At 37.4% G+C, this 16,764-nt stretch overlaps 1 protein-coding gene across 1 annotated transcript; it reads right to left on the bottom strand.

Moving 5' to 3' along the window:
- Window positions 403–16,695, bottom strand: ANGPTL5 (angiopoietin like 5). The gene is made up of 8 exons (XM_021381212.1): window positions 14,356–16,695; window positions 12,324–12,471; window positions 11,344–11,447; window positions 10,664–10,757; window positions 9,035–9,135; window positions 3,294–3,414; window positions 2,035–2,220; window positions 403–1,656 (listed from the first exon to the last, which is right to left on the bottom strand). The coding sequence occupies exons 1-8, from the start codon at window positions 14,452–14,454 to the stop codon at window positions 1,337–1,339; spliced, it is 1,173 nt and encodes a 390-aa protein (XP_021236887.1). The 5' UTR covers window positions 14,455–16,695; the 3' UTR covers window positions 403–1,336.

The raw sequence follows: 16,764 nt of genomic DNA, 5'->3' as shown, positions 1-16,764 counted from the left end.
CTCCTGGCCAAACTGTAATACAAAAAGGAAGTATAGGGAGAGTGGAAGCGAGGATGGGTAGTCTGATAAGGATACAGAAACATTGTTCAAGCATCCAAGGATGAAGTTAGGAAAGCTAAAGCCCAAATGGAATGGAATCTGAGCATTGATGTCACGGACAACAAGAAGGGCTTCTTTAAGTATAATCACCATCCTAATGCTTATACAAAGTGTGACACAGTAAAAATGAAGAACATAGAGTTTTTAACTGATTCAATTCCACATATTGCTACAGACCTGATCTGCTGAAATAGAAACAAGTATGAGAAATACCATGCCAAGTTGCTACAGAATAGATGCTAAGTTCCACAAACACTGCTGTGCTGACAATACTCACATGTTTTTTATATTACTCCATTTTTATTGACAGTAATTCAAACACTTAACACTGCTTAGTTTAAAATGTAATTATACCACTCCAATCTTCTGTTCATTATTACAAGAACATTCACAAAGTGAATACCAGTAAGAATGAAAAAGATAATTTCATGCCCATACATCCAAAAATTAAAACTCCAAAAATATTATATGAGAAGTTCATTTTCTTTGAAAACAAGTATTCATTTATTACTGAATTGTGGAAATGACAAATCTTAACAGTAGAGTAAAACCCTGAACATGAAACACGTTGACTATGAAAATTAAATAGATCACAGCTCTTGCACATTGTGATCTACTTGTCTAAAAATCAAGCCCTGAGTGTACAGAATACTCAGGGTCTATACAGTACTTTCAGGGCCTCACTTTTTATGCAAGTAAGGTATTACAAGTTTTACAAGTAAGGAACTGACATATGTGCAGACATAAGTCAATATTATCTTACCTGATAAGGAATACAGACAAAAAAGCTGGTTCTGGAAAATTAACATGAATAAAAGGTATTTTTACAAAATATAATTACTAGAATGACTGATATATTACTTCTTAAAAAGAAAATTTCCTGCAGTTTCTTGTCAATTCAGATATGAAGATAGCATACAAGAAGTACATTCAAAAGTCAGCATTTCTCTTTTTACAACTTTTCCACTGGATCCATGATTACATAAGAGGCAGTTAAATAAAAGCTTGCAAACACCAAGCTACATTGTTTTTCTGAAAATCCTGTCCTTTGGACCTTCTTACTCAAGTGGGACCACCACAAATGCTGACATTTCGTAATAAAAATGAGTAACTGTGTTATAGAAATATTTAATAAAGTTTTAAGACTACTGTTTAACTGAAAATGAAAGATGTTAATGTTGCATTGGTACATTATCCCACATAACTGTAAGAATAGATATATTTCTATTTTCATAGGTTAATGGAAATATGGATCATAGTTCCTCCGAATTTTCATTGAAACTGACTTAATTTTTACTGGCTTATTGTTCACTGTCCATGTGTCCCAGTGAATCCCAGTTGCAAGAAATCTACCTGTGTAACGATGAATACCATTAAGATTTGCAAGGCCACACTGGTTGAACCACCATCCAGTGTTATCACTGAAGTTACTGCAGCTCTTTACAGGCTGTTCTTTAATAGTGCACACTGGCCTACATCCATCATTGTCAACATCAAATGTGCTGAAAGCCATCGAATTCTGATTATCTTCTTTTCTGTATCCTCTAAATGCATCACCTAATTACAAGAGATGAAATAGAACAATGACAGAAGAATTACTTATGGAGAAATACAATGTTTTTTGCTTACTTCACACCTCACACACATTTCTTCTGAAATTATTACAAAAACAGATTTCTTCAAAAGCAGTTCAAAACAGCACTGAGTTGGTATGTGTTGAAGACATAGGAAAGAAAAAGTATAAAATACTCCAAAGTGTGGAAGAAATGATGGAGCACCTTTATCTTCTTGTTGCTTTAGTGCTTTTAGTGTTGCTAACTGCGAAGGTAAAGTCTTCTGTCCTCGAAGAGAGGTGCCCCAAGTATTACTCCTTTGAATACACTAAAAAAATAGGGAGTGCGTATCTTTGAATACATTAAGAAAGGAAATTCTCACCTGCGTTTCCTGAATAACGCCCCAAATGAATTTTAAAAGAACATGCTTCATCCTCTATCCAAAATGCATCATAGGATGCGTAGGCATGCTTGTCATTCTCTGATTCCAAATCCACATAAAGACTGAAAGTGGTTGCTTTTTGGTTTACTATATAAAAAATCTTCCTTAATCCAACCCAAAATTCCCCTAAAGAGAAAACATAATGTACATTCAATAAACTTCTAGGAACAGAAAGTGTAAGGCTTTCCAGTTTTCTTAATTTCCTTCCTGAACTAAGTGTAATAAAAATATCTGACAGACATGTATTCCTTTGAAACATTAATAGAGGTACAGAGTTGTCTCCTTACTTCACTGGAAAAATCCGTGGAAAGTATTCTCGTGTGCACCATCTTTTTTCTCCATGACATTTTTAGAAAATTTTACACACGGTAACTTTCAAGTGTTCATCTTTAACATACTTTGTAAGGCCACAAAATCTAGATGTGCTGAATATCCACTTAACTAAACAGAATTCAGTAGTGCTCCTAAAGACAATACTGAGAAATGACAAAGGTCAGTATTATGTGAAATGCAACAAAAATCCACAAAAATCTAATCTTATTGTCGAGATTTGCTTCCTCCCTTTTTTTCCATGAAATGTTGCCCTGTATGACCTGCAGTTGTTTGTAAATTTGAAAAGTTGTGAGTTACATTTCTATCCCAGATAAACAACTGAAAAAGCAGCTGCTGCTTTTAGACTTGCTGGATTGAAGCTGACAGTTAAAAAAAGAGTACCACTGTTGTATTGGTGTTAGCTACTGAAATACTTCCATTATCTTTCTAACCACTCCCGATGTTGAAATATTACTGACTTTTCTTTGCTTCACGGAAACATTTTGCAAGTGTGATTAAAACCAACTGAGTCTTTTTTAAATCTCAACAAACAAACAAATAAAAACAACAACAAAAAACACACAGAAAAATACAACTTATACGTAATTTCAGGAATAAAATATTGCATCATATTAAACTCTTCTTGCGAGACTAAGGATGGGTAATGATGAAAGACTCTAAGAGGGTGATGGTCACTGTTGAGAAGGTTAGACAATAGTTTTGGGGAAGCAACAAAGCATCTGAGTATAAACAAAATACTTTTTAAGAAACAAGAACTTTAGTCTGCATGTTACTAAAACTGCAATACAATTTAGTGGGAGCGTAGCTCTCAGAAACACAGCAGAAACACTGGGTCCAAAGTACTTAAGAGTATTTAAAATTAATACCAGAAAGATCACCAAATCCATCCAGATATTCAGACCATGTTCTCTGAAATGTAATGATTCCATCCGTTCTTTTCTGAAGCACAGTCCACCCACCTCCTTGGAAATCCATGTCACATAATACCTAAAATAGACATAGGTACAAGTAAGCACTCTTGATGCATCTGTAACAAAGAAATTAACTTTTTAAATGAAATAAAAGTGGACTATTCAAGTTCTTGCTAAACAATGTACCCTTCAAGAATTTTAACAAAAAGCTCAAAGAAAATTAAGCAAATAAACTGCAGTATTTTCTTTTATGTTCTAAGGAGACTGTTTAATTTGGAGACTACCTCAACCAGTGTAAGCTGTCATGTGCAAATATCTCTTCACATCAAATATAAAAAATGTCCTTTGCTAAATTTTACTTTGTATTAATAATAGCATGAAGTGGAAGAAACGTGGAATAGCATGTATTAATCCTGCAAAAAAAATACAAATGGGGGCACTAATACCAAATATACATTTATTTCTACAAAGCAAAGTAGACAGAAGTTCTGTGTTCTCTTCCACCATCATACCTTCGCCCCCAGAAATACTGTGCAATATGAGAGAAATGCAGAGCCTTTAATAAAGGTGAGGGAATGGAAGAAGAGATAGTGATAACACAGTGTACAATAATTTGTGCTGGAGCAGTGGAAAACTTCAAATAAAAGGGGGCCTTGATCCAGGAAAGTCTCAATATGAACATTTAGCAGCCTGCAACTGAGCAGTCCCACTGGATACACAGGATCAACTCTCAAATTCTTGGCTTTATGAGGCCACTAGAAGTTGTGCCCAGTGGTATGCCCAACGACAACGGTTCGGCTGCATTCTGCTCTCCTACAAAGTATCACATTGCATGGCACATTTTCTCCTCAGCCCATTTAACTTTGGACACATTACTGACTTCCCTAAGTTCGGCATCAAATTGTCCTTGTCTCCCTTGTAATCCCCCTCATAGAGAGAAATGTGCACTCACAGTGTGGCTCTGGAAAAGTAAGATCTAAATCATCCTCTGCAAATGTTACCTGCACTGCCTGCAGAAAGGGCCCTCAGACCCTTGGCTGAATTCTTGGGATTTCAGTTAAGGGCCTAAAGTTAAATGGAATGCATCCGAGTCACTCTGGGTATTTTTCAAGCATGTCTGCAGTGCCAGTGCTTGACCAGCTATAACACAAATCAGAAATTCTTGGCATCCTAATGTAGAAAGGTGTGCACTGCACATTTAGACATTACAATCACCCAAGCAGCAGTCTGAGTTTTACATGTTGCTCCTCCATTGGATGTACAACTCTGATACTTTTGACAAAACCAGTGATATTTTCCTTGGTAGGAATACCTTGACCTCATGCTAAGAACTGGCATAACATCTTCTCTATCAAGGACAGGAAGCAGCACTACAGAGCTTCAGTGTGATCTAATTAATACAGCTTGCGGGATTTTTGATTCTCATTACTTGAGTGTGCCATTGGATGTCTTGAGCAATTCTTACAACTCAAACACTGAATGAATGAATGAATCACAGTAAGGGTCATGTGCATGCAAGCGCATCTGGAAAACGATTGGCTTTTCTCCCTGGAGAATCACATGCTTATTTCAGTCACCCAAAGAGTGGAACTGGACTAAAAAGAAATACATGTGATTCCAAAATGGGTATTTAGATACAAATATCTAATATGCATTAAAGATAATCCCACTGAGTCAGTCACCATCTTGAAATGATGGCATGCTTTGCTACTGACTATGAATCAGAAATACAAAGAGGAGCCCACTCAGTCACAACATCAAGCTCCAATCCAATACAAATCAATGGGAGCAGTGATAATTTTCAGAAGAGTAAGATTTGGGTCTACACGATAGGTCATCAGCATGTTTCTTACATATGGCACGAAACATACACCAGATAAGTAGGAATATGAAATAGGTACCCAGAAACCAGTCAGTGCTGTATTTCTTAATTTTTTACATGCTGTAAATGGTGCAATGGTTTCCTTTCTTAAAGCCTTGCAATCCACTTTACAACTTGCTCTACGTCTCATTGTGCAAGGTATCGGGGGCATGACAGTGTTAATTAAATGAGCATTTGAATATTTTTCCCTTTCCATTTTGAGTGTGTATAGGAAGTATATGCCAAACAACTAGTTTTGAATCAGTTCATGTTAAGCATCCAAAATCTACGCTGACTTTTGAATATATGAAGGTTCAAACATGAAGACATGAGAACACAAGAGATTTTTAAAATAGTTTCCTTCTTTATCTGGTATCTTCATACAAATCATTCTAGACACATTTTGTTACAGTTTCAGATACATTTAAGGGGCAGCTAATTTTTTCATTGCTGAAAAGGTCCTCCTTTAAATGAGTTGTTCATACGGCTTTGTTTTCTGCTTTTAATTCTCTTACTATGATTTTCTGCCTTCTTGTAATTTTGTTTTATTTTGCCAGTCTTCAAACTTTTCCAAACTCTCGGGTATCAGCCTCTTGAATGCACTGCAATTTATTTTAATGTCTCGATTTATTTTTGTTCATCCATCATTTCTGTGGTACTTTCGTTACACTTCAACACATGGAAAAATTTGCATTATACAGTTTTCCTTAAAATAACATCTGGAGGGAACACACATCCTTTAGATATTTTTCTCTGAGAACTTTTTGGCACTATCTTTTCATTTCTGTGTAACATCTACCAGACAAGAAATGAGACACTCATTTGAGGAGTGCAAAGATTTCTTCTCATTATTTATTGTTACCTTGTGGTTTAAATCAAATTATTATAGGTTTTCCTTTTGTTTCTTGTTCTCCTTAAGAAACCTTTCCATTCACATAACTGATTCTTAGTTCTTTGGGACACTGGCAGTAATTTTAAATGTGGACAAGTGTCAAAAATACTTCTAAAGTTAAAGGAGATTTACTATTTTACATTTTCTCACATAGATTAAGTCATACCATCTCTAGTAAAAGTAATTTGGGTGATATATGAATACTTCCTCAATGGGACCCTCCTCAATCCAGGAGAAATTCTGAAACAAATGCATTTTGTGCTATAGGTTAGCTGGGGGTGAGGCAGACAGCATTTTCTTCATACTATAAATACGAGTGCCCTGTGAACAATTCCACCTGTCTTTGCCTTTCTTTTACCAGGAAAGAATGTGTTGATGAGTTAAAAGATTTTTTTCCCTGCACTCACTGCATTGTACAGAGAGAACAACGGCATTTTCTATCAGGAGTCTGCAGAACCAAAACCTATTTTTACTTTTGAGATCCCAGCATACTTCTGAAGCCTTTTCATAACAATGCTGAGCTCTTTTTTCATAGCATTTTATAGAGTTCCAACTGGCCAGAGATAAAGGGATTCACTCTTCCTTTGTTACATATAAAGGAGGACTTCAAAGTTAGTTATTACATTCTGCTATTTACTAGCTGGCTAAAATTCTGCATTTTTTCCCCCCAAAATTAATAACCCCAGTATGTACTGCAAAATAAAAGGTTTGTCAGTGCCATATCTGTCTTCACTCTTATCAGTCAGTGCCATATCTGTTTTCTTCTTAAGGAAGTTAGGAAACATGACTGCTGCACTTCATGAGATCCATCCACAGGTTCTGAAGGAACCAGTGGATTAAGCTGCCAAGCCACTATCCATCACATTTGAAAGGTCATGGCAGTCTGGTGAAGTTCCCACTGAATGGAAAAGGAGAAACATAATCCCCGTTATCAAGAAGGGAAAAAAAGAACATTCAGGGAACTACAGGCTAGTCAGTCTTACCTCTGTGCCTGGCAAGATCATGGAGAAAATACTCCTGAAGGCCCTACTAAGGTGCATGGAAAATAAAGATGAGGTGATTGGCGGTAACCAACACAACTTCACCAAGGGCAAGTCATGCCTGACAAACTTGGTGGCCTTTTATGATGGAGTTACAGCGTCAGTGGATGAAGGAAGAGCAACTGATGTCCTCTACCTGGACTTGTGCAAAGCATTTGACACTGTCCCACATGACATCCTGGTCTCCAAGTTGGAGAAAAATGGATTTGATTGATGGGCCAATCACTGGATAAGGAATTGGCTGGATGGCTGCACTCAAAGACTTGTGGTCAACAGCTCAGTGTCCAAGTGGAGACCAGTGACGAGTGGCATTCCTCAGGGATCGGTGCTGGGACCAATGTTGTTGAATATCTTTGTAGGTGACATGGACAGTGGGATCAAGTGCGCTCTCAGCACGTTTGCAGATGGCACCAAGCTGAGTGCTGCAGTTGACACACTAGAGGGAAGGGATGCCATCCAGAGGGGCCTGGACAGCCTTCAGAGGTGGGCCCATGACAATCTCATGAAGTTCAACAATGCCAAGTGCAAGGTCCTGCACCTGGGTCAGTGCAGTCTCAAGCACAGATATAGGTTGGGCAGAAAATGGCTTGAGAGCAGCCCTGAGGAGAAGGATTTGGGGGTGCTGGTTGATGAAAGACTCAACATGAGCTGGCAATGTGCGCCTGCAGCCCGGAAGGCCAATTGTGTCCTGGGTTGCATCAAGAGAAGCGTGACCAGCAGGGTGAGGGAGGTGATTCTGCCCCTCTACTCTGCTCTTGTGAGACCCCACCTGGAGTACTGCGTCCAGTTCTGGCACTCCCAACACAAGAAGGACATGGAGCTGTTGGAACAGGTCCAGAGGAGGGCCACGAAGATGATCAGAGGGCTGGAGCACCTCCCCTACAAGGACGGGCTGGGAGAACTGGGACTCTTCAGCCTGGAGAAGAGAAGGCTCCAGGGGGACATTATAGCGGCCTTCCAGTACCTGAAGCGGGCGACAGGAAAGCTGGGGAGGGACTTTTTATAAGGGCAAGTAGCAATAGGATGAGAGGAAATGGTTTCAAACTGGGAGAGGGTAGACTTAGCCTAGATATTAGGAAGGAATTCTATACTGTGAGAGTGGTGAGACTGGAAAGGTTGGCCAGTGAGGTTGTGGATGTCCCCACTCTGGAGGAGTTCAAGGCCAGGCTGGATGGGGCTTTGAGCAAACTGGTCTACAGGGAGGTGTTCCAGCCTACAGCAGGAGGGTTGGAACTAGATGATCTTAAAGGTCCCTTCCAACCCAAACCATTCTATGATTCTATGATAATAAATGTCATTCTTTTTTTTTTTTTTTTTAACCTAGCTGCATATGTCCCACAGACAGAATAAGAAGACTAAAGGTTTAGGTGCTTTCTGCCTTACAGCTGAGTAGTAATGGTGCCCAGACAAAAGCTAAACAGTTATTCCTCAAATGGATCTACATCTGCACCTATGTTTAGATACCCAGGCAAAATCATGTTCCAAACTACAGTTATCAGCAGCATCACATCTCAAGAGAAGGCAACCTTTTCAACTTCTCCAGCAGAAGAATTTAGAAGCCAAATAGATCAGTCTTTAGCCTCTTCAATTTCCGTCTCTAACATGAACAGAACAGCACTTCTTAATGTCTAAGTGCAGGGCTTGAGCGCTTCTTCAGTTTTCCTCTTTGGTACATTTTTCACTACATATGAAAACTGATGATGGGATATTATGTCAGAGATTAAATTTCTATGTAGAAACTTTTTTTTTCCCTTCAAAATTGTAGCAAAGGCAGACACATATGGATGATTTAATACATTTCTTATTCATCGGTTGGAAAACTGTCACAGAAGACATTATTAAATATACTCTAAGTGGATATTCTCAAGCAAATTTCAGCTATCATGAGAGAGAAATTTATTACCTCAAAAGCATAATTTGATCCTTCTGGATGGATAATGTACAGACCACTTGGAGTTTTTGAAACGGAACCAATGGTATCTTTAATATCAGTGCAATCCAACCCTGGAGAATAAAGTATTCGATGAAGCTTGTTAACACAACATGGTTTTTAAAAAAGAGCACAAATACAGCTTAAGTGGAGAAATACAAATTTTGTTGGGAACTTATGAATTATCTCAAATAGAATTTCTTGTCCTGCAATTTAAAATATGCATTTTCAGGAATATACCTTATATACCCTCACCTTGGGGGAACTGGAACTAGATGATCTTTTAGGCCCTTCCAACTCAAACCATTCTATGATTCTATGAAATGACAATTCTCTGAGATCCGTTAAGCTTGGAAAGAAGAATAAATTTCATTTTACTGAGAAAGTTCTTTCTAATCTTAACTGATATGATACAGAAAGTAAAGATTATATGATGGCTGCTCCAAAACTAATGCCTCCTATTTTATTCTGTTGGCCCACAAAATCAGAGGCGGATGTTGGTGGTATGGCAGTAGATGTTGAACCTTCCCACCAACTTTCTGCTCCATTTTGTTGCCATGTGACAGATGGCAGCAGAGGAGCAATCTGTCTAACATGGAAGTGTATATGAAGCAAAGGTGTGGAACTGAATTCTCCCATGCGGAAAAAATGGCACCCACTGACATTCATCGATGCTTGCTGAACATTTATGGAGAGCAAATGGTGGATGTAAGCACAGTGAGGTGGTGTGTGGTGCATTTCAGCAGCGGTGACAGTTATGTGTTCCAGACAGCCATGCGCAGCTTTCACACTATGAAATGAAGAGTGTCTTGATCAGCTCATCTGCACGAGTTGGCTAATGGTGACAGTGTTGAAAAAAAGTGCTTTGTAGCTAAGAATTTGCTCTATCAAATTGTGTCATTGTGCCCTTTGTATCTGCTGTAGTTTTCATAGGAAGCATTACTTTCAGAGCAGCCTATGTATATCCAGGTCTTATTTCACAGATTTTATTTGATCAACATTTGTACAGAGTGAAAACACATGTTATCCAGGGAAGGATGTCATCTTCCTGCAAATGTTTGTATTTGTACTCATAAAAACCTTTACATCATAATGTATATATAAAAAGTCCTTTGCCTGGTGTTAAACTAGCTGTGTGTTAGACTCAAGTTGCTAAGGTTAGTAGGAATTATAAAGGTAATGTTTCCTGCAGCTGAGTTGGAAACCATATGAACTGTTCAGTGCACAAGTGACTTCTATCTCATTTAAAAATAAAAAATGAAAAAGATATTGCAAATGTTGAGCATACTTCATTTCATTACAAAAGGAAGTGCTATTTAGCTACATCAAACCACTCAAGAACTGATGATCATGCTTTGTATTTTGCATAAATATCAACAAGATGCTATGCCCAGAAGTATCAGCTTTCCAATGATTTAAACCAGCCCTTACAATGAGATTCTTACATAGTTCACTAATTTTTCAGATTTTATGTGTGCATACTAGCACAGAGTAAGTACTGTACATGTTATAATTGCTCATCTTTGTTTTAATTTGTTCTTTGTTAAGATACTCTCAAAGATAAAAAGAAAAATCTCAAGATTAAATGTGGAAAGTATTTACCATGAGATTGAACTGCTTTGTAAGGAAGTGGATCCAAATGCTTTCTTAAAACTTCTGCATTCAAAAGAAGAACTCTGTTCATGAGTTCATTCACCTGTAAGTTTAAATAAATATCTTAAAACAGGTTGCAGTGAAGTATTTTATATTCTAAGGATGGTGTTTTTGATTCCTAGTAAACATAATCTGAAGGTCATTTTTGAGATATGTTAGTGATTTGTAACTTCATTATGTGAATTTGTCCAATTTTTTACTTTCTGCATCCAAAGTCACTTTTAGGCACAACTCCAATTAATTCAAGGAAAGTCCTTCAATTTGATTAAGGCTTTTTATCTGTATTGAGTGAGCACAGTGTTTATAAACTACTGTCAGTTAATGATAATATAATGTCATCTACACGAATACAACAGGGATGCATATAGCCAGGAATTCAGAGGAACAGGCAGCCACCTGCCCTACTGCCATATGTGCCATTAGGTTATTGCCAGGTGGTGCTAATTGCTCCTTGTAGAAGTGGGACTCACACTTCAGCCAGGGTACAAGACATCACTCCTGAAGTCAGTGCAACAGAGACTCTAATCCTATTGTGTTAATGACGAAGTAATTAATTAATTTTCCTCAGTCAGACAACAATCATAGAGCTAACTAATGAACAAAAATCTTTATGATAAAAAAATAAGTACCTGATTAGAAAGGTAATCCAAGGAAGACTGTTGATCATCCATCATGTTTCTTACCAGTTTTTTTGTGCTTCTTGCATATTCAACAAGGGAGTTCTGCAAATTTCCTTTAAAAGAATTATGTTCATTCATCTTGTTATCAAAAACCTAGAAATAGTCTTGATCAAATAACTACACACCTATTTATGACATCAAAGTGAATATTAAAGGTGTTTAACCTTAGAGTACCTGAAGTACCCTAAAAGTGAAACCAAAGTACAGAGACCAAAGATTTAAACCAACGAATGCTAAGAATTTCGGCCTCACAAATCGTAAGATTTGATGAATCCCATCTTAGCCTTCAGCTACTGGGGTAACACAGAAATATAAATACAAGTGAAAAAAAAAGGTAGATATGTAAGGTTTCCTGCCATTCTGCATTTTTCCCATTCACTGTGCTACTTATTCAGGTTCCTTGTTTTGCCTTGATGCTACAAATACAAAAACTAAACTTGCCACGTAATCAATAATACATATTAAAAATCATAACATCAGTTGCTGTTTAGTTTGCCCAGGTGATGAACAGAGGATATGTCCTGTATATGTATCTACAAAAGGCAAGCTGAAGTACAGATTTCTTCCCACTTAATTTCAGACACTTAAGTACAACGTTTAAATAAGGAACAGACACTCAAGTCTTTCTCTCTAATGGAGAGAGCGACAGATATTCAGAGGATAACACAGACAGGTGAGATGAGCTACTGCCTGGAATTGCCTGTCCAGCGATTATAAAGAGAAAGTAGCACGATTAACTTCATTGTCCCAGCTGCACACAGCATCCCAAATCTGAACAATGTTCTGAGTGGGCAGCTGGGTCAAAGTCTGCCACATGTGCTCAAGAAGATTAAAAAATAAATTAGCACAGCATAGCATAGCGTAGCAGAGGAATGCATAGCGTGGCATTGCATAGCTTGTTGTTGAGAGTATTCTTTATGAATACATACTGCACATATACTGTTTTTCCCCTCGTAAAATTTTAGCTTGAACATCACATGGTACAAGGCATTGTTCTTTTTGTTTTGAAATATCTGCAGATTTATTTTTCTCTTCTGCCTTGAGTGGTTCCTCCACAGCTCCAACATTCCTTGTGCCCTGTTGTACCAAACAATGGTGGGGGAAAAAAATTGATCACAAACAGATGTTAAATTGCTCAGTCTGCCAAAATGCAGATGATTACTCCATGGATCTTCCTTTAAGACCTATTTTCTTTAAAGCTTTATTGAGAAATACTTGACAGAGCTGAGGTCAAGGCTTGTTAGGTGTCTTCTAATTAGCCATGTCTTGCAAGGGTGTCAGAAGTAGAGAATCATACAATTATTGAATCATTTGAGCTGGATGGGACCCTTAAAGGTCATCTCGTCCAACTTCCCTGCAATGAACAGGGATGTCTACAGCTCGATCAGGTTGCTCAGAGCCCCATCCAGCCTGACCTTGAATGTCTCCAGGGACAGGACATCCACCACATCTCTGGGCATGTAACCTCTATAAATATTTAAAATACACCAAAATTTCTGCTAAAATACTCTGTGAGTAATCTGCAGGCCAAAACTTGCAAATGCTTGCATTTAAGAAGCTCTCATTTTAAGACTGGCCACACCCAGCAGACATCTCAAATGCCCACAAAGTTATTTTCACTGGAAAGGAGAGCGATTTGAGATTTACCACGTATTACAAAAGCCCTTTCACTCTGCAAAGTCTCCAAATTCAGAATTTAAGAGTTTGTTTGTGGTAACAATTCCACAAGTTATTAATCCAGGCACACAAGTAGTCTCAAACGGATTTGCAGACAAATCCAATGTATAAAAAATATTTTACATGCTCTTGTAAAGTTCAAAGAGATGCTATTTGCAGCGATGCAATTAGCTGGAATTGTAATAATAAAAGCATCAGTAAAAGTAGTTTCATACTACTACACCTAATTATGTTATTTTAAAATAATATCTTCATATTTAACGTTTTTTATTCCATGGTGCCATGGTATCATAAAATATGGGACAGTCTCTGATTCATTGCTTAAAAAAATGCTGAAATAATCCCTGAAATATCTCATTGTAAGAAGGCTAAGGAACACATTTTAATTTATGTCTTTGTTTATTAATTCCATAATCTCAGCAAGGCACTGTAGCATGCTCATATACTGTATTTTCAAATGTAAATAGGACCTCAGAAACTTAAAGATTTTTAATTAAAAGAGAACTTACTTAGGCTTGACCAAATTGACTACTTGTTCTCCTTTCCAGCTTCAGATTTCTCTTTCTGGTTTTGGCACTACACTGACAGAGCTCTGAACAGTTTTTTCCTGATTTTTGCTTTTCAAAAGTGAAAATAAATATTACATTACATTGTTAACAGGGAGATTTTCCAAAAATAAAAGTTTCTGAATTATTAATTTGATTGCATTTTGTATCTAGAGAGGAATAAATGCTAGAGAACTAAAACAATATGCTTCTTTAACATTGAAATAAACACAAAATAAAGGAAGAAAAAAACAGTAACAGTTATAAAAAGATCAATTGAAACTTATAAATAGATCACTTGAAGCCAAGTGTTGTTCTGGGCTTTATCACAGCTACTCACCAGCTGTTCAATTAAATACTGTTAAGAAAATACTTTAATCAATATTTATTCTTTTTAAACGCAAAATGAAACAGGCAATTAAATCAGACCTTAGGAATTCAAGTCACAAGTGGGACCCTGCCTACAACAAGAGTTACTCTGTCTTTGCAGAGATGCAGATGACAATAAAAATACAGCCCAGCAACGGAACAGTGATAAAACGTTAAAACAAAAATGTTTTCCTATTATACAGCATTTCTACAGTTTCAATGCACTCTCTTTTCTCTATCTGAAAATACCTTATTCTTCTGTATTTTCATACCTATCTTGAATAAAGCAGTCTATTTATCTGTCACTTTTCTAAGAAATTATTCAGTTACAGTCATTATCTTAACTCAGCAAAGTAATTGAAATTCTTACCTTAGATGAACAAGGCTTGACATTACTTATAACAGTTTCTCCCCAGCCCAACAAAAGAATACTAAGAGAAATTAATGAAGTTACCCTAAAGCGGTTCATCTTTTACTTGAAGCAATACGAATGTTTTGACGGGTTTCACATTTCTGTGGAAAGAATTGTACACTACGAAGTCCTGAGCTAACTATTTGGGAATGTGTACAGCACAAAGAGCAGCCAACACATCACTCCTTTAATGCCTGGATTTAATAAAACACATCTCAGTTGCACAGTGGATTTATGTACTTGCACTGCTGAGAGCACTTGCTGCTCATTACCTGCACATGACACACTAAATGTATCTTTGCATTGTGGTAAAAGCATGACAGTGTCTTACATGCTGGTTTTGAACACTGGTATTTGTATTTGGTAGTGAGTGATTTAGGCTCATTTAAAGAAAAAAAAATTATCAATTTTCAACTTTTTAAAAGGCTTTTATCATGAAACTGAAGGTGTTTTCATTGGTGTGGTAGCAGGACGCTAGATTTGGCTGTGGAAGCAATTTTAGTTTATGTCCAAAAATTCTATGTAGAAAACAGAAAAAAATATTACTTTAAAATAAGACTTTGTGTTACATTGAAAATTGCTCCCTGGGAGGACAATTGCAGTCTCTCAGTCTTTCCTGCAAGTCAGAGGAACTGAGAGTGGGACAATCATTTGAATACAGTGATTTTTACACCTGAAAAATGTCAAAGTACACGAGAATGTCCTGAACAGCAGAAAACTAAACACAACCCACAGAAACTTAACTAATGCAACGTAGCTGGCAATTGCAGTTTTCACACACTCAAATCCAGTGTTCTCATATCTTACAAATTAGATCTGATATTTTAACCAAAAAGGAAACTGTTTTGAAAGTTCACAAAGGTCCAAGAGACTTTCATCTACTCAAGCACATTAAAGAACCTAAATTGATGGTGATATGGCTGAGTAAATGAAACCTCAGTTTCTACCACACCTCTGGGACATATCATATTTGGATCACTTTCAGAACAAACTCTTCAATGCTGCCTTAAACTAGTACAGCCAATGTTCTACATTTGTCTCGATGCTGTGTTCACCTCCATCCCTTTCTGAAGCTGGCATACACTGGAAATTACCTTTACTACAGTGATATTTAAAAGCAGTTGCAAGAGGGGGATTAATTCAGTATTAAATCCACATTTTATTCCAGTTTTTTAATGCAATGTTTTGCTTCAAAATTAGTAGCTACAGGGCACTAAGCACCCATAATTGGCCCCTTCCTGAGAAGAGCGCATTCACATGAAATTTCTGTGTGACATTTTTAACAACTTCTGTTACTCAGTATCTGATGAAATCAAATTTTTAATCTGTTCTAGAGCACTTTGCAGTTTTCCAAGATAAGAATTCTAGAACGTTACTAGTGCATCAGTTGATGCTTGCTTAAAAAGATGCAGGTTATGATCTGTACTACAGTCTCAGGGAGTTACAAAGGTGAAAAGATTTTCATTGCTAACTATATATGACACTAAGGAGGAAGAAACAGTTTTCACTGCTCTTCCTATACAAAGAAGTAGGAAGAGGAGGCAAATTTCAGGTTACAATGGGCAGAACCTTGGCTGAACTCCTCCCCCACACAGTTAAACTGAAGCTTGGAGGAAAGCTAAAGGGCATTAGCAGATTAATCCCCTCTGGAACAAGAAGGAAAGAACAATGTGTTTCTGCAGCAGCATAGCTGTGCTCCAGCCTTCAAATCAGATTAGTAATAAATTCAGTCTGTCCCACAGAGATTTAAAAGTTGATCTTTATCCTTTACTGGAATATCAGTCTCTAGCTCACAGTAAAATGTATGAAACTTCTTCCAAATCAGCTGCCAGAGTGGGATCTTCCATTTTGTAACCACTTGAGATGGGGCTGTTTGCTGTCCCAAAATAACCATACAGCTCTGCAGTACACGGTGCTCAGCTTATTCACCAAAAAAAGCGGCTAATGACCTAGAGGAGGCTACAGAGTGGGGCTATGAAGAAGTAAAATGAGGAAAAGGTGTTAAAAAGAGAGAGAGAGAGACAGAGATTTAAAGACTATTCTTAATACTAAATTTCAGAAGACATCTGCAATTAAGAGTTTTGCTGGCTAAGGTCAAAATTTACAGTAAGCCTAAAGAAGTTTAAATTCTTTCTAAGCGTGACATAAGCTCAAATTCGGTAACTGTTTTACAGCTATGATTTAGTCCCATTTGCATGACTCTGTTCTCAGTAAAGTCATTTAAAGCATCCTTCACAGGCTGAGAGCTGGGGCTGTTCAGCCTGGAGAAGAGAAGGCTCCAGGGAGACCTGAGAGCGGCCTTTCAGTATCTAAGGGGGCTGTAAGAAGGAAGGGCACAGGGTCTTTATCAGGGTCTGCTGTGATAGC

This window comes from Numida meleagris, chromosome 1 (assembly GCF_002078875.1).
Source record: "Numida meleagris isolate 19003 breed g44 Domestic line chromosome 1, NumMel1.0, whole genome shotgun sequence".
NCBI lineage: Eukaryota > Metazoa > Chordata > Aves > Galliformes > Numididae > Numida > Numida meleagris.
This window is presented reverse-complemented; position numbering and strand designations above follow the sequence as displayed.